At 51.1% G+C, this 22,343-nt stretch overlaps 8 protein-coding genes across 8 annotated transcripts; 4 read left to right on the forward strand and 4 right to left on the reverse strand.

The window, feature by feature from the left end:
* Nucleotides 1-106: 106 nt before the first annotated feature.
* On the reverse strand, nucleotides 107-1,336 carry COCCADRAFT_84218 (uncharacterized protein; the record flags this gene model as incomplete). Its single annotated transcript, XM_007709566.1, has 1 exon — nucleotides 107-1,336. One exon carries the CDS (start codon nucleotides 1,334-1,336, stop codon nucleotides 107-109), a length of 1,230 nt encoding a protein of 409 aa, XP_007707756.1.
* Nucleotides 1,337-1,353: 17 nt separating this feature from the next.
* Nucleotides 1,354-1,506, forward strand: COCCADRAFT_84285 (uncharacterized protein; the record flags this gene model as incomplete). The annotated part of the gene is made up of 1 exon (XM_007709567.1): nucleotides 1,354-1,506. The coding sequence occupies one exon, from the start codon at nucleotides 1,354-1,356 to the stop codon at nucleotides 1,504-1,506; it is 153 nt and encodes a 50-aa protein (XP_007707757.1).
* Nucleotides 1,507-1,695: 189 nt separating this feature from the next.
* On the reverse strand, nucleotides 1,696-2,034 carry COCCADRAFT_84321 (uncharacterized protein; the record flags this gene model as incomplete). The annotated part of the gene is made up of 1 exon (XM_007709568.1): nucleotides 1,696-2,034. A coding segment is annotated over one exon (339 nt), but the record flags the coding sequence as incomplete, so codon positions are not given.
* A 2,328-nt stretch (nucleotides 2,035-4,362) lies between these two features.
* Nucleotides 4,363-7,674, forward strand: COCCADRAFT_84175 (uncharacterized protein; the record flags this gene model as incomplete). The annotated part of the gene is made up of 2 exons (XM_007709569.1): nucleotides 4,363-5,384; nucleotides 5,493-7,674. The coding sequence occupies 2 exons, from the start codon at nucleotides 4,363-4,365 to the stop codon at nucleotides 7,672-7,674; spliced, it is 3,204 nt and encodes a 1,067-aa protein (XP_007707759.1).
* A 704-nt stretch (nucleotides 7,675-8,378) lies between these two features.
* On the reverse strand, nucleotides 8,379-10,176 carry COCCADRAFT_1229 (polysaccharide lyase family 4 protein; the record flags this gene model as incomplete). Its single annotated transcript, XM_007709493.1, has 2 exons — nucleotides 8,379-9,874; nucleotides 9,936-10,176. The coding sequence occupies 2 exons, from the start codon at nucleotides 10,174-10,176 to the stop codon at nucleotides 8,379-8,381; spliced, it is 1,737 nt and encodes a 578-aa protein (XP_007707683.1).
* Nucleotides 10,177-11,595: 1,419 nt separating this feature from the next.
* COCCADRAFT_22542 (uncharacterized protein) lies at nucleotides 11,596-14,037 on the reverse strand (the record flags this gene model as incomplete). Its single annotated transcript, XM_007709510.1, has 8 exons — nucleotides 11,596-12,092; nucleotides 12,149-12,435; nucleotides 12,489-12,856; nucleotides 12,906-12,988; nucleotides 13,038-13,506; nucleotides 13,559-13,659; nucleotides 13,711-13,879; nucleotides 13,933-14,037. 8 exons carry the CDS (start codon nucleotides 14,035-14,037, stop codon nucleotides 11,596-11,598), a joined length of 2,079 nt encoding a protein of 692 aa, XP_007707700.1.
* A 2,008-nt stretch (nucleotides 14,038-16,045) lies between these two features.
* On the forward strand, nucleotides 16,046-16,828 carry COCCADRAFT_32890 (uncharacterized protein; the record flags this gene model as incomplete). Its single annotated transcript, XM_007709523.1, has 2 exons — nucleotides 16,046-16,720; nucleotides 16,772-16,828. 2 exons carry the CDS (start codon nucleotides 16,046-16,048, stop codon nucleotides 16,826-16,828), a joined length of 732 nt encoding a protein of 243 aa, XP_007707713.1.
* A 360-nt stretch (nucleotides 16,829-17,188) lies between these two features.
* COCCADRAFT_32891 (uncharacterized protein) lies at nucleotides 17,189-19,133 on the forward strand (the record flags this gene model as incomplete). Its single annotated transcript, XM_007709524.1, has 3 exons — nucleotides 17,189-18,019; nucleotides 18,071-18,808; nucleotides 18,867-19,133. The coding sequence occupies 3 exons, from the start codon at nucleotides 17,189-17,191 to the stop codon at nucleotides 19,131-19,133; spliced, it is 1,836 nt and encodes a 611-aa protein (XP_007707714.1).
* Between the last annotated feature and the right edge of the window lie 3,210 nt (nucleotides 19,134-22,343).

Here is a 22,343-nt window from a genome sequence, read left to right on the forward strand (position 1 = left end):
ATATGTTAGACGTCTTTATTCATGTCCAAAGCCAGTTTCCTTGGAACAACATAAAAATGAATGGGGTATGTATTTCATCTTGTCATATATCTTTTGTATACACAAACTACTCTTGCAACACACTATCCGCACGGAACCTGTTGCCCTCTGCTTTACCCGTTTTCTGCACACTTGTCGTCCTCTTCTCCTCTTCCGCCTCCCACTTACACCTCTCTTTGCAGTCCCAGCATACGCTCCGTTTGCAGACGCGCATATCGTACTTCCACTCATGCCTCTTCAGCATTTCCTGGCAGTGGCTGCAGTCCAGCGGGATGAGAATAGATTCTATATCGCCTCTTCGCCTTGCAATGCTCAATCCCTTGCTCGTTCTGGTGCGAATCGTCATTTCCCCCGATGCATCTTGGTCGATACCGTCAAAAACAACTAGTTTGTCGAACTTGCACCACCATGCTGGGCGTCCGGACTTTTCTGTGCATGCACGTATTGAGGAGCTGGTGAAGGCGTTGGTGGCGGCGCCTGGACCGGGGATCCAGCATCCGTTTTCTGGTGTTACCGGAGGAGTGAAGATTCGGACTTTGTTCTCGCTTCCTGGCGTTTTCTTGGGGGTTAGGTTGAGACGTTCCTCGAGGAGAGCGGTAGGGGAGCGTAGCGCGGCTTTAGACTGCGTCTTGGAGTTGCGGATCAGGGCGTAGCGCTGCTCTAGTTCTGAGCAAGGTTGAGATGGAGAGGATGAAGTGGTATTTGTTGCTAGATTTAATTCCGCAGGTCTGCGGAGACGCGCTATTGAGGTTTTGCGCTGGTGTGTGGCTGGTTTGGCCGGGGCGGCCTGTTTTGGTGACATTGATGGAGTAGAGACTGCGGGCTGAGATGAAGGCATAGAGCCGTCGTTTTTGGAGGTTTCGACATTATAATTGTTTTCTTTTGGCGTTGTTGTGGATACATCCATTGCAACCATGGGAGGGTCCTCGTGAGCAGTCTCGCTGAGCACGCATTGTTCGGGGACCCGAGGTCGAAGAGGGGATTGCTCTACCAAACCCTCTAGAGGTGAGTCGATCCGTTCAGCCGCCTTTTCAGGTACCGGTGAAATGAACGTCTCTCTTATGCACGCACCACCAACCTCTGTCGTCACCTGTGGGGGAGACAACGTTGGTGGCCGAGGATCTAATTCATCAAAAAGAAAAACACCTGAATCCTCTTTTCCTGGATCGAGATCTAGATTTTTTGGTATGATGATATCGGGAATGTCGACCTCATCGCATGTTGTATGTGTAGCGAGCAGTGGTTCATGTGCCGACTCCTCTGTCTTTGAGCTCTTCCAGAAACTAAAGGACGGCATGGTGATGAAATAGCAAAATGAAAGAGGGTAAACGAGTGTGGAGAAAGACAACCAAGGCAAAAGCAATTCGTGAACCGATCGTGGAGTTTATATCTTATCTTAACTTTCTTTTTGTACTTCAAACACCGAGGCCATATTCGTACTTGCCTCGATGGCAGAGTATCTCCTAACCCCTACATCCCAGTGATTTGCTCGTACATCCTTACGTATACCCTGTCCGTTGATGTTTCGTTTCACAGTTTCAGGCCACAAAAACATTACTCGGGAAGGTGAGAACTTTATTCGTTTGCATACTCAGCCCCGCTAGGAAATGAGGTCGAGTATGGTTTTGAGTGAAATCATGGCATGTCGCGACACATTCATGGAGAAACAAGAGGCGTGGTTACTTTTGCCTCTGTTGTTTGAAACATTGCGGTGGCTATGATTGGTTGGATTAGGCTGGTGTGGAGGGATGTCAACCAAGGTGCAGGGTAAGCGTGTGTCAGGTGGAAATTGAACGTGTTCATGCCGATGGGCGTATGGAAGGACGGTAGAAGGAAAATGGACGGCAGGACGGGAAACACGTTTATGCCGTTGTAGTGGAGGGTATGAGAGGAGGGAATGTTCATGCAGAGTAGTGAGAGATGAGCGGGGTGGTGCGGTGGGAGCGGGGAAGACGAGGAGTGGTTGTTCAAGTGCAAGAGGGAGGTCATGGTAAGGAGTACAGTGCATCTGTTGTGGAAAGGGTGAAAAACAAAACAAAAGGAGAGAGGTAGGAGAAGCAATTGGAGGTCAAGGCGACGATTCCATTGCTCGCCTTGTGGTTGGATGGGGTTTGCAGGCGTGGAAAGAGCACCCGACTAGAGTCACGTGATGCCCTGCCAGCATCCAAATAGGAAACATTGACAAACATATTGACATTGTTTCACGGGTTGCATATTAAAAGGTACTCGGCTTAGTAGTGGTGCTGTGATGACGATTGAGACATGTGATCTCGAGTTACCTTGTCTCTACCCGTCCATCCGGTGGACAAAATCCCCGGGACTCCAAAACGGCTTGAATTTCATGCCGTGTATAGTCTGCGGGACTATTTACCCACGTCTTTTTGAGGTGCTTTGAGCTCATAGACATTGCTTTGAACACGGCAAAGAAGAAGAGGGTAAAAAGTAAGCATTATCACAATAATCTCGTGGTGGTACGATGACGCTCTGGAGTTGCTAACTTTGTGGTGCGTCATTGATTTTGGTACTAGTCGGGTGGCCTGGCTGGAGTTCCGGCACTTTGTCCACCAGGTGCCGACTTCAATGCACACGCCCAAGGTGGCTGTGTACGCAAGGTCTCGAACAGCTGCTGACAATATCAGCGTACAACGAGGCTATTTCCAGCAGCTGCAACAGCCGAGTCTGCAAAGAGCTCACAATGACTTGGCGGGTTGGGGGCTGGTGCTCGGTATCCGGGAGAGTATTGTTGGTGACGATGCGATGATGCGATGGGACAGACCAATTACGGGCATATAGACGAGAGAAGAAAAGATGCAGGCGGTGCTAGGAACAGCAAGTGGCTGAGTTCTGTTTGCCCAAAACAAGACATGGCGAATGGGCATCAAAGTGGGATTTCTGTGTTTGGAAGTGGCTCCATAAGGCTTAGGTTGTGCTCTGGAGTTTCTCAAGTGCTGATCAGCAATAATACAAACAGTGCCAGATGGTCCGAATCAGTCGTACAGCCCCGAGACGGACCAGGACATGGACATGGACATGGTGTGGATAGAATATGCGCGCAATGTCAATGTCCTGGATAGTCTGGTATGGTGTCATCACGGCGAGTGGGGCAGCGCATTGTGAGGCTGCAAAGTCGACCAAGCTACTAGTCATGTTGTCTGGTGTTGCGCAGGCAACCACACCGCCCACGAAGAAGTCGATGCGGCTCCGACGAGCAAACCATGGTTTGCAAGACAGGCGGCGGACATGGAGGGCAGAGTTTGGTCGAGACCAGTGCACGATGCTTTTGTTGACTGCGGTGGTTCCGAGGGCGAGCAAAGTGTGGTAGTACCGCACACGAATGAAGGCGAGGGGAGCTGATTTGCCCAGATGCAGCGCCCGTCTGAGGTGAGGACGAGCCGGCCCTCGGGCACGCAGCGGCAGCGAGCAGAGTGTCAGACTGCAGAGACTTGATCTGGTGCGTGGGCGAGGGGTGGGGATGCCCGCACGTGGAGGCGTCTCAGTCGTCGTGGTTGCATGCAGCGTCTCGTATGTACATACGACTATGTCTGGATGTGTGGTGGTGCTGTGTGCAAGAGGTGGTGAAGGCGCACTAGCGAGCCTGACGTACTGTACCGTGTGTCTGGCCGGGCGCCACTCGAACTGCCAGAGGGCTCGTAATGCCTGCTTTTTTCTCCTGCCCTTTACCGTGGGCGAGCGCGAGGGGGCCAAGGTTGCTGCTATTTGCTATGAGCCTCTGTCGACCATGCAGTGACAGAAGATGCTCCCACTCGCACTCCCACGCTCCCGTGTGGGCAGAGGAACGGGCTGAGCTCAGCTGACAGGGCCGTGGCGGAAGAGCATTATTCTTGTTATAGTCGATTGTAAATACGTACATGCGTGTGTCCATGTATGAAGCATGTAGCATGTACTATGTACTATGTAGTCGTAGAGGGCGGGCTGGGGGGCGATGCGCTGGCAGGTTTCGGTTCGTGCCTGGATCTGGCGTGGGCGTTGGCACCAGCAGCGTCCCAGTCGCATTCACCCATCCATCCGCATCCGCCATCCGCCCTCCGTCTGCACGCCCCATTTGCCCTGCCTGTTCCCGACTGCAAGAAAAGAGAGCCGGCGGTGCGGCGCTCTTGTCCAACGACTGCGCGCCGCGTACGCCGTCTGCTGCCCTTTGATCCGCCTCGCCTGCTTTGACCGCCCATTGAACCCGGGCCTCGCTGCTATCCAGGCCCCAGTCCACTGTCGCCAGCGAGTGACGCGCTCCAGCCAGCTCAGCATCAGGATGCCACGGGTGCTATTGCCCATTGAAGCAAAAGCACGTCCTCGATCACAACTATCATGACCGATACCGACACCGACTCTCTACGTGCTGCCGACGACGACGCCTTCCACTCCATCTCCGGCGTCCTCGAGACTGCTGAACCCGCCTCTGCCTCCACGTCGTCGTCGACGCAGCATTCACCACGCCAGCAGCCACTGCAACTCCCAAACCACCAACAGAACCCACCCGCTGCTGCACCCACTGCACCCACCGCGCCCCACAGCAACCCCGCCAGCAACACGTCTGCCTCTACCTCTACCGCTGCCGCCACCGCTCCTGCTACTGCCGCTGCCACTGCCACTGCTGCTACTACTACTACTGCTGCCAACAACTCCTCGACGCCCTCGATGCGGCAACATACGCTGGCGGGTCAGCGCCCTCTCAACTCGTCCATCTCGTCGTCATCACCACTCTCTTCACGGGAAGCCTCGCCTGCCCGACCTTACCAGCGTAATGTAGCTGCTGCCGGATCGGGCGTGAGGCCTGGCTTCCGTTCACGCAAGAGCAGCACCGACGCGAGCCCCAGCCGAACATCGAGTCTCGCAAACTCCACCACACCTGGCCCCTCGCCCACAGGCCCAGTGCAGCGTGCTCACTCGGCCACAAGCATACCGGAGATCACTCCCGCAACACAATCCTCGACGCCCGACGCTGCACGCGCACCGCGTTCTACCAAGCCTGCTCCGTCCAAATCTGCCTCGGCCGACGCAGCACCCCATTGGCCCATCTCGCCGCGGCTTAAATCACCACCACCCTCTGACGACAGGTTCTCGCACTCGCGGAGAAACTCACTGCGCTCGCAAATCAAGCGCCCAGAGACGCAGTCGACGCCTGCCATCATCGTCCAGAGCTCGTCGCCCGCCTCGCCGCCCCGTCTGGCCGTACCCGAGCATCCCATTGCGAGCGAGCCAGATGAGCCGACGCAGACCATAAAGGCCCCCCCTGCCCGCGGATCAAGCGGCCAGCCTACCAAGCTCGAAACCGTCCAAGAGTCTAGCTTGCCTGCCACATCCGGATTTCATGGTCTAGAGCCGCAAAGGTACGCTTTTCCCCGCAACGGCCCCACTGTTTGTCATCGCGATGCACGTTAGACTAGTCGCGGACCCAATTTCCGTTACCATCCGCAAACTTTGTTAACGCATTCTAGCTTTGTTTCTTCGCTCGTTGCCCACAAATCCGATACGGATCGAAATGACGTCAATTCCAAAGTCACTGAAGACCTCAGCTCAAAGCACGACTCCTTCAAGCACGACCACTCAAAGCACACGGAAAGCGGCAGTGACAGCGCGTCAAGAAGCGCCAAGAAGGGCAAGATGCAGGAGCAGCGCTCGACCTTTGCCCAGCGGCCACAGCACTCCGTCTCTGCAAAGCCGTCGCTGTCCTCCATGTCAACACGCGCACGCGATCCGCCGCTACGCAACATGACGGTCGAAACCGAGACCGTGCCCTCGGTTGCACAGGCGTCGATTGTGAACCAGGACCGCTCTGCCTCAGGTCGTGCCGACGGTGGCATTCGTCTGAAGCCCAGCAATGAAACCATACGTCCAAAGAAGGAGAAGAAACCCCCCAAGCGAAAAGCCGCGTCCATTAATGCTGGCACCGGTAGGTTGCAACACATCTCGTACCCTCACCATACCCACACTCGGCCCGACCCTGGTGTGCTCTCCAACACACCCTCGTCTCTGGGCAGCCCCATCTCATACCGTTCATACGATGACCGTCGCTCTCTGTTGGCCTTGTCTCCCCCAAGCCCGGAAATGCGCATGTCTTCATCTTCTCGTCCTCCCCACCTCAGCTATTTTTATTCAAGCACTAACGCCAGCTACCGCACAGCTTCGTCCAAGGCCGACGTCTTCGAACAAAAGGTGGCCAGTGCAGTCGATGAGGCCGACTCGTCAGACTCTGATGCCACCTTCATTTACGAGTCGAATCCCCCCGACCCGCCTCACCGCAGCCGGGGACACCATTCACGCACGCCAAGCATGACATCACTAGCAAGCCTCACAAACCCACAACTTCAGTTCCGCGATAATCAAAAGCATCCAAGCAAGAAGAGTAGCACTAAATTTAAATTCACTAATCCGCACGTATATCCTAGTATCGACGGAGACGATCGGGGCGAAGGTACTGTCCGCTCAGGCTCTGGGCGAGCTGGCGGAGGCAGTCACCACCACCACATCGGCGGTAGATATAGCCAGGGCCGAGGTGGATTAAACCACATGGTCATGGACAGTGACTCATCGATGCCTCAGTCTTCGCGCAATCGTGGACCGGCCTCGAGAAACGCATCGCAACCAAATAGCCCTCGCTTTCACACTTTCAGTGTTGGCAATGGACACAGCAACGGCTCCAAGAAGAATGGAGAGTACTCAGCTGCATACGACATTGACGCTGAGAATGCGGCCGATGACGAACGCACGCCACTCATCTCTGGCCGAAGCCCACGAGCCCGGACCCCTCGCCAAAGGAATAGCGTCAATATACGCCACCTGGAACGCCGGCATCACCGCGACGGCGGATGGTGCCGACGCTTTGCTGGATGCTTGGTCCTTTCTATCCTGCTCTTGGTCGTCGTCTTTTGCGCCGTTGGACTGGTCTTTGCCACTACGAAGCCTCTCACAAGTCTTGTGGTACGCGACATTCAAAACGTCGTGGCCAGTCAAGAAGAAGTTATCCTGGATCTCATTGTCGATGCAGTCAATCCCAATATCATTGGAGTCACTGTTGCCGATATGGAAGTTTCCGTGTTTGCTAAGAGCAAGCATGTCGGCTCCGATACATGGTGGCGTGAGCATGGCAACGGGCCGCCTGAGAACGGGACGCCTGACGACTTGGAGAATTGGCAACCTGTTCAAGACCAGTCCCACCATGTGGACACTGTTGTCCGCACCACCGGAGTTGACGAAGGAACCGATCCCATTGAAGGCGAGCCTCGCACCATGTTGCTTGGCCGTGTTAACCGTTTTGACTCACCCTTGACTTTTGAAGGGTCGTTTTTCCAGCGGCATCGCGCAGAGTCCATTGGCGAACTTCGATTGGGGCATCCAGGAAACAAGACCGAAGCAGGTGGAAGCGAGCGCTGGGAAGAAGTCCTCCAACATCCTTTTGAACTGATTGTCAGAGGCAACTTCAAATACACGCTTCCCCTGAGTACACAGGAGTTCAAGGTCCCGGTCACAGCCTCTCACTACTACGATCCAGACGTCGAAAAGAAGAAAAAGCCCGCCGCTTTGAAGGGCCTTGGAAAGAGGAGGATTTTACCACCTGTACTAACAAAGCCCTGGGGACGTTATGACCGCAGAGCACTACCGCTCTGGAACCACCAATAGCACATACTTGCATTCTGTATCACAAAGCTCGGAGATCCGGCAGTTGTACCGGTTCAATCTTCCAAAAGAAACTGATACCCTTCTAAACATGACATTACGACCCTATAGATTTGTCCCAACCCGGCAACTGTACATCAACGATTACGTTGCCAATCTCGGCTTCACAGCCTTTACGAATTTCCTTGTTACTTCTGCGTTGCATTTGCACGCCACCCCAGCACCCCTTTGAAAAGGCTGTACGCATTTCCTCTACGGCGAATGTCAATCTTTGAGCGTACGGCCCTGCACTTTAGCGATGGTGTTTTTTTTACGAAGCCTTATTTTTTGCATTTCGACAACACGGACTTGTCTTCTGTTCTAATCAGTTTTTGCGCTGTTTGTCCTGTTTGGATTGATGATTGAAATGGATCGCTGTTGATCCGGACACATTCATTTCGTCTTGCCTCTCTTCTATGTATTTATACACACTCATCGTATACTTGATTTGAATATCTTGTCTTCTTTTTTTTGCTTCTCAATGACCGGCTAGGGTGCATGGAATCGGTATGGATAGGAAAACAAAGACATTTGCATTGCGCGGGAAACGGGAAATGAAAAGATTTTAGTCTTCTTACTATTGGTTGATTCTCTTTTTGTGATTATGCCATGTTGACACCTACATGAGATGCAGAAGCAATGCATGGACGTTGTCAATGCCCCACATTCTACACAGCTTCCAAAACCAGACTGTCCCACAGCCATCCCCTCCACTGTGTGCTTTTAGTAACCCTGACGTCTAGCCTATTCTGCCCTTCTTTGAGCAGGCCCCGTGGAACTCCAAACTCCAAGCGTCTCCACTCCCCGGCTCTTGTAGCACCACGATACGTATCCTGGCTATTAGCCAAGCTGGCACTGGTGATATTACCGATTTTAGCCTCGTTGAGCAAAATATCAGCGCTGCTTCCTTGAGAAAAGCCGGCAAGAGATACGACAAGTTTAGCAGCAGTACTATTGTCAAGAGAGGCCGGAAAAGAAACCGACCAAGTCCCGACTTTAGATTGACCAAAACACCAGTCCTTTGGTGGCGTGCTGGTACCGACGGTATACGTTAGATTGGCCGGACATTTATCTATGCGAGCGTGCTGGACTGGAATTGCCGGATCTGCCAGATAAAACCCATCTGTTTTGCGGTCGAAATCTCCGATTTGAAAGATGCGTTTTGTCTTGTCTGTAACGGACCAAGTAAGTAACGGTAACGATGTCGTCTTTCTCTTTACGATTTCAACATCGTTGTGCGTAAAGTTCGTTATGACATCCGCAATCGATCTGCCGTTTCCCCACGCATACAAGGCATACGTGCCGGACCGCACGTCGCGGATACGGAACTCGCCCGCATCATCCGCGTAGGCCGTGTAGTAATAATTCTGTCCCTGATCCAGCGTCGACACCGTCTCATTGCGATTATCGCCTAGAAACACCGCTGCACCAGCCGCAGGCCGTCCATCACTCAGCACCAGCTTTCCCTGAACCGCGCCTCGAGACTGATACGCCGCATTCTCGAACCACGCATACGGCCACTCCTTCTCTTCCCTTTCCCACCGCTCCACAGCATCTTGCCGACTCCCATCGTTCAAATACCACAGCCACGGCCCCCAAATCCTAGCCTCATCGTTGCCTGCGGCAAACGAATCGCGCGATGAGGCTTGATAATGCGTCCCGTGCAGCATATTCAACTGCACCGTATCCCCCGTCTTACTCTCTCGATGCACCATCAACTCCTGCTTCAAGTGATCCCCATTCAAATACTCCTTCCCCGCATGCAAATACCAACTCCCCACCTCATCCCCCCACACCCCATACGCCGTCTGCTCGCGCAGAAAAGCAGCCCAGTCGTATTTTGTCAAGAAAGTGCCGTCGCTCTGTTGCCACGTCTCGTCCTGCACATTTGTAGCGTTTTGGTACAAGGACAAGGGGGGCAAGAGTCCGGTTTTTGTGTTTGTAGAGGCGTGTGGGAAGGAGGTGTTTGAGAGGCGCCAGAGGCTCCGAAATTCGCCGAGAGTGGGCAAGCCGCGGTTGATGAAGTATTGGTATGCGCCCGCCAGATGGTCGTGAAGGACCCAGTGGAAATCGCCTTCCGCAGCGCTGAAGCGTATGTCGAGCCAGTTTGACCCGGATGCGGCGATGGAAGCGGTGGTCCAGCGGAGGTCGGATGCTGCGCCGTCTTTTATGATGTTTTGTTAAATTTGGCATCTTCATGGGGGAAGTAGAGGGCATGGACGTACTGTAACTAACATAATGTCCCACGGCCTCCCCTACACGATCTTTTCCTCTATACATTAATTTAGTCGCATACTGTGCGTTTTGCGTTACATTCCAGAGTTCGTTCCCTAGGATCCATGTTGAGTTTCCAATTTGGCGGAAGAAGCTTTTGGGTTGTTCGGGGGCGCTTGGGTGTTGTGAGTATGCGGATGCGGATGCTACTATGCCTGCACCACCGCAGAGAAGAGGGAGGAGGGCCTTCATTGCGGGCACCGCGGTTGAGTGGTGAGTAAGGGGAATTGGGCGATGCGAAGCAAATAGTTCTTTTTGATCAACATGCCTGGAGTTTATATACGGATATGCAGGGACTAGGCGTGCTATTCATGGTGATCATCTACTTACTGCTCTTCTTCGGTGCATATATACACCGAACCGCCCCTTCCCCCCCCTCTCCTCCTCCTCCGCATACTTCTAGAAACTGTACAAGCGACCTCTCTAATTCCATGGCTACCGAACCAAACATCCCTAAAACTCGCTCACATAGCGTTGGAATCCCGCATCACGATTTCTGTCTCTACTATCACAGCAACAGGGTAGAGTGGTGGGGGGGAAATTTAAGGTTAATAAATGGGAGTGACATGCCACACATAGGCGTCTGTGCTTCCATTCACGCTACTACTTTCTACTAATTTCTTCCGTCTGATCGATTAGGCGCGGGAATAAGATACTCCTGGGGTTCGTCTCGTATTTACCGGATCTACGGGATAAATGGAGAGCGGGGGAGTTTGGGGGGGATGACGTGCGGAGGTTAGCCCTTGCGAAAAAGAGGATAGTATGGGGGAGAAGGTTGGGTAGTAAGCTAGGTGGGGTAAGGGAAAGCTTGAATGGGATAAGCAGAATTGGCGGGCAGAGAGGGTTAAGGTTTCCGTGCCCCGGGTCTTTGGGGAAACTGTGCGCCTCTTGTTTATGGAACTGGAGGGTGTTTTAAAATAAATACTAGAGATCAAAACAATAATCCTGAAATCTGAGGAAATATTGAAGATTAATCTATGTAATAGATGTCGAAAACGTGGAAAAGTACAGAAGCTGTAAGCTATGCTTCCATAAATGCTCCATGTCTAGAAACACTATACTTCTAGAAATACTACGCTCCTAGAAATTTTATTCTAATTTGTTTTTTTTACTATACCTGCCGCGTCCACAAACCGCATTGTGAAGTCTGTTTCGGTTGACATACTTTATCTGATACAAATTAAATGTTGTCCAGCAGCAACACTAGCACGCGCGATTCCGCGCTTAACCTCATAGAATCGTATGTAATAAAATAGCTTCTGATGAAAGCTAGCAGACAAGGGTGTGGCGACAATAAGAAGGCATTACGAGGATTGAATTCAAGTACGAGACACCACTATCCACCCGAGCCCATGCATTAAATCATAAGCCGGTAAGAGGCTGCAAGTATATTTCTCTCGCATATCTTGAACAACTAGATAGGTGAAGTTTCTAGGTTGGGAGATTGATCCGGGTAGAATATAACCAGGTAAGCAAAGTGCAATATCAAACAACTTTTGTATCTAGAATGGTATACTTTTAATCAAAGACTAAATCCGCAAATCGGCACATTCATCGCTCTAACATCAGGGGTATTTCCAAAAAAAAAACCACGCAAATTCCCACACACACTTACTGCTCCAACGACTTGGCCTCTGCCTCTTTTGTGGGTGTCTGCGCACCGGACTCGGCCGTCTTCTCCCCTTCAACCACCGTTACAGGACCCGCCCGACGCGGCTTACCCGTAACATCGCGCCACATGCCGCCGAAGTTGCGTACGAGACTCTGGCGACCTTCCCACAGCGGGTAAACACCCACAGCCATCGTAGAGCACAGGAGCCAGATGATGCCGACGACGACCCAGCCGGAGAAAAAGGCCTTGCTGAAGATGTAGCCGGTGCCGTAGAGCGGCATCGGCCAGAGAACGAGAAGAACCAAAGTCATCGTTGCGGTGGTGATTTTTGCGATTTTCGAGGCCCGGAAGAGCTTTCTTTGCTCTTCGGCTTCGGCTTCAGGGGACAAAGCGGCGTGGCGGCCGTGTACGGCTTCGAGATCCAAGTGCGCGGCTGTTGTCACGTCCGAGTCGTCGACTAGACGGATGTTTTTCATTGAGACCCAGTCGTAGTTGTCTTTTGGGGTTGAGTTAGTGAGCGTATTGACATCCGTAGGAAAAAGAGCAACTTACCAACTCCGAAAATCAGAGTGAGGATGGGAATGAATATTACGGGAGATAATAGGGCGACGACGTTACCAGCCAACATGGGGTTATTGGCGCCAGAAGTGGCTACGGTGATGACGCCATCATTTAGTTTGGAGGTAGTTACGAGCCAGGCAGTGATACTGCAGCACAATCCTAGGACAGGGGAGAGGGTGGCTGCCCATTTGTTCTGGCCCTTCCACATGAGGGTAAGAGTGGCCGGGAGAACGGCAGATGAGATTATGACGCCCATGAAGACATACAGCCATCCCATACTTTTCGATATTAGCGATTTTCAGGCTGTAGAATATACTTGGGTGTAACTCACCTAATACCTGCATACCACAATCCTGTGCTGAATCCAGCCATAATGAGTCCGAAGGCACAAACACACACGTGAGAGGTGTACACGAGACGGCGACCACTCGCATTCGTGTTGATGTAAGTTCCATAAACATCATATGTCAAGATACTGGACACGGCAATGAGCTGGGCGGAAAAGGCAGAAGTAACGGCCATGAAGACAATAAGGAGAGTTGCAACGGCACCGCCAGATCCGAGGAGAGCAACTGCAGCATATGGAAGGGTGAGTCCGGCGCTGATGGATGCTTCGTCCATAACTGCAGGGTACGTGGGGAAGTACTCTGTGCTTTGGAGCGCGAGGGCTGCGAGACCCATGGTAGTTGCGCAGAGCCACTGTAAGATGTCAACGACTGTTTACAAAAAAACCTTTCAAGAAACTTACGGGAATGGCAAACCAAGAAAGTCCGCCGATGATGTATCCAGGAAGTGCGTGGACTGGAGATGCGGCAATCGCCTTGTTATAGTCTGCTATAAGTAAGCTTCTGTACGCATAATATCACTCTGAAAAACCTACAGCCATTGTCCATAAAGACAGTGCCAAAGTTTCCAATGATGTTAATCACGAAGAAAATGGCACCGTCCTTGCTCCTCATCGTCAGATAGCTTCCACCAGCATTTCCGGGCACAGGTGTTGTGGCCGAGAGCTCTTGTAGGCGATCGTAAACAGCTCCTGGCGATCCAAGCCTGTCACCAGTTGCGTAGGTCGTGAAAGCAAAGATGAGAAGGATGATGAGCAGAATGACAGTGTGAACGTAGTCGGTAAGGAAAGTAGCCTTGATTCCGCCAAACATGGTGTATATAACGACACCAAGGGGAAGAAGAAAACAAGCTGCTGCCGTAGGCACTCCAGTCAGGGAACTGATGACTGCGGATCCACCAGTGAGCAACATGGCTGTTACGAGAACGTTTGTGAAAAGGCCAAAGGCAATGTAGACGAAATGGGTTGCCTTTCCATAGCGAGCGCGGACGGCCTCGAGGAATGTCTAACACATATTTAGTATATGTATGTTTGCGTGATCGATTGCATTCGCTTACATGAGCGTTTGGTGCTCGCCTCTTGAGCTCAATGGCAACAGTAGCGAACAGCAGAATCTGGACAGTAGCTCCGGCAGCATACCAAAGGGGCCCAGAAACACCTGTACAACCGTCAGCCTTGCCTTGCCAGAGTAACCAGCTTCCTCGCTTACCGTAGCGAAATGCGACAGAAGAACTTTGCAATAGCGTAGCTGCCCATGTCCAAGATGATACAACCGCAGAAGCTACGAGACCAGATTTTACAGTACGTCCGGCAGTCGAGAACATCTCAGAGGTTTGCAATTCATTGTTGTAGCGTTTGAGAACCCAGGTAGTAAAGACCTTGAAGCTGTCAGCGCACGCCACTCAAGTATTACATTGAAGGAAGGGTTTACCATGCCAAGTGCAAAGAGGAAACCGACACCAAGGACGATGCCATAGCCCCAAGCCTGTCCCAGAGGGGAAGCTGAGGGCCCAACAGGTGTACCACCACCAGCCATTTCGAGCTATGTTGTGGAGAATGAGAATTGAGGTCCAAGACGCTTCTTGAGTTTTTGCTGCCTCAGTGGGCGATCCAGGCCATCTATATTTCCGTCACGTCGACATCGGCACTAAGTACCCGTGGAAAAAATCCATTAGTACCAAACGGTGCTATCTCCAGCATCTCCAGATACACACATACAAGACTCACGTTCATAGATTCAATAAGCAGACATGATTGGCCAAAGATTAGACATCCAGTAGCTGGGGTAAGACTAAGAGCTGTGCTTGTGCTGCAAACCATTCTAGGCGGGACCCCCAACTTCGCAGCTTGGTTCGTCAACTCATCGCCTTATCGCGGAGTACCTTCCCCTCAGCACCTGAGCTGGTTGGGGTTTTCTTGCGGGATGGTTTCGCTTATGCTGATAAGAGAACGGGCCCAGGTAACTGTACTGTCACTAACCCAGGACCCCACCCCAGCGGCGGCCTGAGCCCTACCATTGCGAGCCGGAATTTTTTCTCATCTCAACGCTTAGTGGCTGACATGTGCAAAACGGTCGCGTGGGGATCGTCATATGTATGCATATGGGTGCTGGGCGTGGAGACTTTTGGCGCATCGAGATGGAGATGGTGTTGGAGGTTTCGATGAGGTAAACATAGGATGCGAGATAAGCTGGGGTTGGGGATCCAATGGCATGGCGCCGACGGTGGGCCCCGAAGTCGGCCGTGCAGGTCGTGTACCCTAGCTACCGCATTTCTCCACGGCATGCATGGACCTGCATCGTACTGGCAGATTGTTACTCGATCGCTTTGACAAAGATGTGTATCATGTGCATCTTGAAGCGTGGTTGTTTTTTTATGCATTCCAGTGGAAGGTTGTGTTGGCGTATGATGTGTACAATGAAAGAGAGATTGTAGGCCGAATTTGGAGATCAATTTCGTCAGAGAAAGATTAACTTAAGAGACGGTAAAGATCAGCATGGAATCAACGTTTATGCATTTGTCGATGCTCAGGTGCACATAAGGTTGTGTCAAGCATTGTCCAATCGGCCCGCCAGTGAGCAAGAATCTTGGGCTTCGTTACTGGGCATTCTCCAAATGCTCTTGCGACCCGGAGGAAGGATGACCGAATTACGGTGGAGCCCTCGTAATCTGTCGTTGTGATGATATGTATAAGTGTTAGTACGCTGTGTTAGCAAAGAGACGCACAACGGTCGTGTCGATCTACTTTCAGGCACCGGTTATGCTACATATAACCGATTGTTCCAATCCACAGTCAGAGTCTACCTGCCCAGCTCAGATTGGAAAGTAGCCATGGATCTTTTATCATTGAAGGGTCAGTCTTTTCATCCATTACAACTCTGTTCGGCGATACTACTCAGTTGAGATGCGCATGGGCCCGTCAGCATCTCACAAGATCGACCACGACTCCGTAAGCTTCTTACGTTTCTCACCGACCAAAGCTTGTTGCAAATAGAGACATAATACACATATTGTTCTCCAGGTATACTTGAAATCTCCAGGCCAAAGTTTTACGTATGGTCGTTTACGTTCAACGCGCTCTACAGTCCTCCATGTCCATAACCAACACTAGCATATAGAATGACGAGATGTTTCAGAAGAGGTGAAACTTGTGCTACTTGAAGAAAGATCTGGCAGCTCGATCCACTTTACTCCATTTCTGCGACAAAGACGATTCCGAGCCTCGCTTACGGAGACTTTATTACTGCATCCGGGCTGTCCGCTTGGTGTCTCCACTGGATATGGCTGAAGCATCATACAATTTTGGACGAATGCAAGTATACGGCAGGAGCTGGATTAGAAAGACGGATTCTGAAATCTCGTACGACTACCAGCCGGCTAAGTCGATCAAAATTCCATATACGCGGCCTGTTATGCGTAATCCCAGGAGCGTATGCATGACTCTCAGCCTCTTTCCTAACCAGGTATATATTGACTGTCCAGCTGAAAACATATATTGAAACACACAACTCCACACTTTCTGCTGTACTCTCTTGAACCCACACAATGATTCTCAGTGCAGTTCTTACAAGCGCATTCGCGCTTCTGGCATCCGCTCGTTACGTTCCCGACGGATGTCCGCGGAAGATTGGCGCAGAGGGTGTACACGCTCGCATCCCGCCATTTTTGAGTACCGCCAGCCAGCACGACCACGGCAAACCATGGTGTCCACCGCCTGTGGGCTTTTACTTCAAGCCATGGTGGATGATTCTCGCCACAAATCCCCAGTATGTCGCAATGCGTAATATACAGTACGACCCAACCCCAGTCGACCCCTCGGACCCGACAGGTTTAGTGAACGACCTCTTTTCGTTCCAGCGTCCAGGCAATAGCACCATCTTCACTACGTATGGCGTTGATACTCCAGACCCGCATATACCGGCTGTGTTAGACTTTGCAGCAACTGGGATTCTCAAGGGTGCTACCAGTCGATTCGCCATCTTGGTTTGGGGGTGCGATGCCAACAGAGTGCCTTACTATGCGAGCTACTCGACAGCAACCAATCTCACGCAGACACCACCAGGTATCGATTTGTTGAGTACGAGTAACGAGGGGCCGGATCAGGCAACCCTTGATGCAATCCTGAAGGCGCTCAAAGATCTGGACACTCCAGAGATTACAGAATATGTAAACAAGTTGAACCGAACGGCGCAGGATGGTGCACGGAACAACTTACCTAGGGTTAGTATCTGATTGATACTGGGCATGACAGCTGCTGACAAGACGACCTAGATTACCTGTGATGATTATTGCAAGACGAACCAAGGCTTGATTGGATCGGTAGGTTGAACACGTGACTAGTTGGTGAGCGGATTCAAGGAACCACCAGCCGGGCAAATCATTTGCTGGTGGGGATACGACGATGCGTGTTATTTTTGTGATCCAACATATATGCTATAATGTAATGAACTTATGTGTCTGGCATAACAAGTAATGTTTTTGAATGGACTGCGTGCAAGTGAAAAATGTCTACATGTACTATCGGCGCCGGGCAATGCCATGGCTTCTCCGCGGTGGGGCTTGCCAAGCCAATTGCCCGCGTTAGCGTCAAAAAAGTTAGAAGTTGCCCTTCAGATTGCGCGCACAACTTGGACGACACAACATCGACATCGCCATTGCAAAGCGCAGGTTCTTGTGACATATTTCAGAATGGCAAAGCGAAAGTTGAACGAGCATGATGTGCCAGAAGAAACGTCAGGTGACGAGTCACACTCTGAGCGCAGCACTTCACCCGAACCTTCGCAACCTGCAGCGACCGCGACCGAACCCGTGACGACCACCGCGACGCCGAAGAACAAGAAATCTACAAAAGCTACCAAGGCGGCAGAGCCAGCGCATGTCGCATCTTTTGCCGAACTTCAGCTAGAACCCCGCTTGTTACGAGCAATCCGCGATTTGAAATGGACATCTCCCACGGCAGTGCAGTCACAGGCCATACCGCTGGCGCTAGAGGGCCGTGATATTCTGGCTAGATCAGGCACAGGAACAGGAAAGACAGCTGCCTACCTTCTTCCCATCCTACACAAAACACTGCAACGGAAGCAGACGTCGCTCATCCTGGCTCCAACGAGAGAGTTGTGCCAGCAGATTGCGACCGTCGCCAAATCCCTCGCACAACACTGCAATCAGGAAATTAGGGTACGGAATATTGCGGGCAAGGAGTCGGACGCTGTCGTGAAGGCAGCGCTCGCCGATAAGCCAGAAGTGGTTGTGGCTACACCAGCGAGGGCATGGACCAACATCAATAACTCCACATTGGCCGTCAACGACCTTTGTACGCTAGTTGTGGACGAAGGTGATTTGATAAACGGCTATGGTTTCGCCGAGGATATGACCAACATAGCTCGTGAGATACCTGTTGGCGTCCAAAAGTTTGTTCTCTCAGCTACTCTCTCCACCGACGTTGAGGCTCTCGGTAGCCTGTTGTGTACCGATCCCGTCATTCTCAAACTTGCCGACCTTGACAAAGACTCGAAAAGAGTAAGTCATATTCGCATATCCGACTTGAAAATGCATACTGACAAATGGCAGGTGAAGCAATATGTTCTGAAGGTTGCCGAAGACGAGAAGTTTCTCTTGATCTACGCCATGTTCAAATTGCAGCTGATCAAGGGTAAGACGATTGTCTTCGTTGGCGATGTCGACCGATCATATCGCGTTAAGCTTTTCCTCGAACAATTCGGAATTAAGAGTGCCGTGCTCAATTCAGAACTTCCGCTTGCGTCACGCACTCACATCGTGGAGGAATTCAACAAAAACGTGTATAACATTCTCATCGCCAGTGACGAGAACGATGTGGTCGGAGTCCAAGACGAGGACTCGAAGCCAAAGAAGAAGAAAGCAAAGAGAAATAACGACAGCAAAGACTCAGGCGTTTCTCGAGGTATTGACTTCTTGAATGTTGCCTGTGTCCTCAACTTTGACTTCCCTGGTAACTACAAGTCTTATTTTCACCGGATAGGAAGGACTGCGCGAGCAGGAAAGTCCGGAACCGCCATCTCGTTCATTATTCCCAAGGAAAAGTACAGAAAACACAAGCCCACAAGCTTCGCCGGATGTGAGAACGACGAGGAAGTTCTCAAGAAGGTCGAGAAGCACCAGCAAGAAGGCCAAAAGCTAGAAAACTACAATTTTGACATGAAGCGCCTAGAGCCATTCCGATACCGCTTTGCAGACGCGCTCAAGTCAGTCACGCGAATCGCTATCCGAGAAGCCCGCATCAAAGAAATCCACTCAGAGCTCGCCAAATCACAGAAGCTCTCGCGATACGTAAGTTCATCCCTTCCTTCTCATCCATTCCGCTGAGCCACCCTAACACTCATCTTAGTTCGAAGAAAACCCTGAAGCCCTCGCCCATCTCCGCCACGACCAGACTCTCAACCACCCCCTCAGGATACAACCGCATCTCAAGCACGTACCAGACTACCTATTACCCGGTGGTAAAAAGCCAGAGGATGTCGGGTTCGTCGGGCTCAATCTTCCGAAACCTGATCGTAAGAGGTTTGTCAAGGGTAGGGGGAGGAAAGTGGTTAAGCGGAATGGCAAGGTAGATCCGTTGAAGACATTTAATGCACGGGGTAAGGGGAAGAAATAGAGGTGATTGTGTCAAGATGTTATGGAGGAGCTGGTGGGGTATTCAGAGAAGGGAAAACAGCATCAGTTTGGTAGTGTCGATATCTGAATATAATGACATACCTGCCTTAGCTGGACACTTTGAGTGTCTGCTGTAGCTGACTCATCGCGTTACTAGAGTAGAAGAAGTGATAATGGCAGTGCTCACTTGCATTGCGATGCATGTCAAGAATTTCCAATGTATTATCTTGTTTTCCTGTTTCTCTGTTGCATATAGTCACTGGTGCCGTGTTCGAGGCAGGCTGAGGGTTATGGAAGGATGGTGCATTGAGTAGAAGAAAAGAAAATGGGACAGGTGGTAAGTTACTAAACGGATACAAATGACTTTGAAAGTACGAGAAAAACGATGTCGGTTCGTATATGAGGCGAGAGAGATAGTGCAGTGTTGTGGGTGAATCGAGTAATATTGGATCTATGAGTGAAGATGGGTATGAGAGGTGTGATAAGGTGTTGTGCTGGAGATGTAAGATGTTTTCGAGTTTCTTTGTGTTTAGAGGCTTTGTCGAGAAAAAAGATTGGGCGAATCAAAGTGTAGGATTGTTCTCTGTCGGGTTGGAATGGACGAAGAGCTTGTGCGATGTGAAGGCGGTGTTTGACTTGATGGCAATGAGCTGGGCGGTGAGTTTGGGTTTCGAGAATATATAGTTTGTGATTGCATGGTGTTTATTTCTTTGGAAATATGTCATAATGGGGTTTGAAGCATCACATGATGTCGAGTTTTGTCTCTGTTCCCTAAAAAATGTGTGAATTGACACTTTTCCGATAGAGTCGAATTAAAGGTATATGTTTTCTAGACTTGTATAGATACCCAAAAAGATGTAAAACGACATTCAGATATCACGTGTATGGTCTCTCCAAGTTCCAGTTTTGACGTCTATCCACTATTCAAGCATGCGCAAAGTCCGGAAGAAATCACGTGTAAAAACAGATTACTATTCTCAAGCCGAATCTTAATGAAGAAGCAATTCTTCTTTATGGCTAATGATATCATGATAGTGAAAGGGTAATGCTTAGATGAGAAGACTGAAAGGCAGGTTGTTGACCAACACACCTTCGTGTAACCCACCACAAGTAGCTATCCCATGCCATCCCGTCCCGTCGGGTATTGACCTAAGGCGGCTGGTGACACGACATGATCGGCAGGCCTATCTCTCGGCTGCGAGTGAGCACTGGAGCACCGGTAGACCCAGAAAACAAGGCAAACGCTCTCGTCGGTCCGATAGAACCACTGAACAAAGATGCCGGGTTCTACGAGGCGTCTATCGGTTATTATTGACCATTCTCCAGCCGCGTGGTTGACACCCTTAAACGGAAGGATTGGGATAAGTACTCAATCAGGCCTCGCCAAGTGTCTTATCTGTGAACGAGCTCAAGCCACAAATTTACGTTGCTTTGAAGACGAATGGAATCCTTAGCCCGCGGAAATCCCTCAGCTCTCATCTTCGGGACACGAGAACTGCGCAGTGTCGTGAATTCAGAAAGTCGGAATGACAAGGCTGGTGTACAAAGGCTGGTTGCACATGCTGTGTAGCCGAAGAAGTGGAGTCCCGGCGGCCCGCATTCAACCCCACTTAGTAAACCGCGCCTAGCTCCCGTGGGACTGGCACCTTATCTGGCTGCTCCCTACGCAAAGTTGTGGATTCTTTGAGGCTAGGAAGAAAGGTCATTGATTAGATGGTTTCCTATACGACAACCAACGCCGACAGCGCGACTTCTCGAGCGTGACCGCGTTCGCGTGCAGTACACCTACGCACTTCTCGTTTGCGCCATGTGCACATCAGATGTTGTCCTGTGAAACCGCATTCGTCGGGCTCCGAAATGCCTTTTTGCCTTTTCGCGGTGTTTTATTGTTGCCGACAATTAAGGCACGGGATGTGGAAATGAGCCGGTCAATAAACTTGTTATGGTACGACGAGAAGGAAGGACGGCCCATTCAAATGAGACCGGACTTATCATTCCGCGCTGTAGTAACATCTACCTGGTGGTCCACCAACCATTTCGTTCAGATGGTGACATTTCTCCTGGCCGGTCCTCCCGGGATAACAAGCCCAGTTAGGAAACTGTGACATGTTTCAGTGCCCAGGAATACGTTGTGCTGCTTTAGAGAAGGTTGGTTGGTGCTTTTCCCCCCCAGCCTCGTTCGTATCAAGCCTCAAGGGTAAGTTTGAGTGAGCGTAACGCGCGTCGTCTACCAGCTGTAGCCATTAAGAGGTGCACAATATCTGAACGTTGACGTGGGATACGCGCCATGCTAGCAGCATGTATGACGGTCATTCGCTTTTGTTCCTATCTTTGCCACACATGCATGGAGCTGACTGTGAACGTTGATAATTGCGGCCACCAATAGACAGACGTGAACATTACTGTGTACTGACCGCGACATGCGTACGGTCGATTCACGTCCGCGGAACAATGAGAACGACAGTATCAGGCGACTTCGCCATTGGCGCTGTGCAGCGAAGCGTCAACTGACACGCCTATCGTTTTCGCTGAGCAAATGACAGTTTTGCAGTGCCATTAGGTAGGCTTCTATTAGGCCTCCCGTGTGAGATGTGCCGGCCGTCGGGCCGCTTTTGAACGATTGACCGATACAATGGATATGCAACGCAGCTGCGGACTATGTTATTGCAGGGACTGGGTACGTATTTGATTGGTGAGATTGTATCTAGAGCCTGTTGGTGATATCATGTGGGACCGTCTTTGTTTCTCTGTGACCATTTGCATGTTTGAAGGTGGGCGCTTCTAGCAAGGTGGGGTAATTTGAAGGGTGGAAAGGCACCCTGGAGGATCTTGTCGTCTAAACCCACTTGATCGACCGCGGTTCCCAGCCACGTGGTTTCCAGACCCACTCACATATGGAGAGTAGATAGCAAAGCTCTTGCTAAGAAAGGCATGTGTAAGGAATCGATCGGCTATGGCTGGCGTCACGGCAAGCGGGTCAAAGGACAAGGGCGTTCGAGCAAGCTCACATGTTTCATGTGGCTTTGCGGTTGTCGTATACCCCCGTACTGCCTCCTCGTACTTATCAGGCAGATGGGACCGCTCTTGAAGTGCCCTGTAACTCAGTTATGGGGCAGAGCGATGCACCTGATGGCTCTCGGTATCATCCAGTCTGACAGGCATCAAATATCACGATATACAATGTGCATAAGGTATATACCCTGGCTAACAA

The sequence above is a fragment of the Bipolaris zeicola genome (genome assembly GCF_000523435.1).
Source record: "Bipolaris zeicola 26-R-13 unplaced genomic scaffold scaffold_9, whole genome shotgun sequence".
Classification (NCBI taxonomy): Eukaryota; Fungi; Ascomycota; class Dothideomycetes; order Pleosporales; family Pleosporaceae; genus Bipolaris; species Bipolaris zeicola.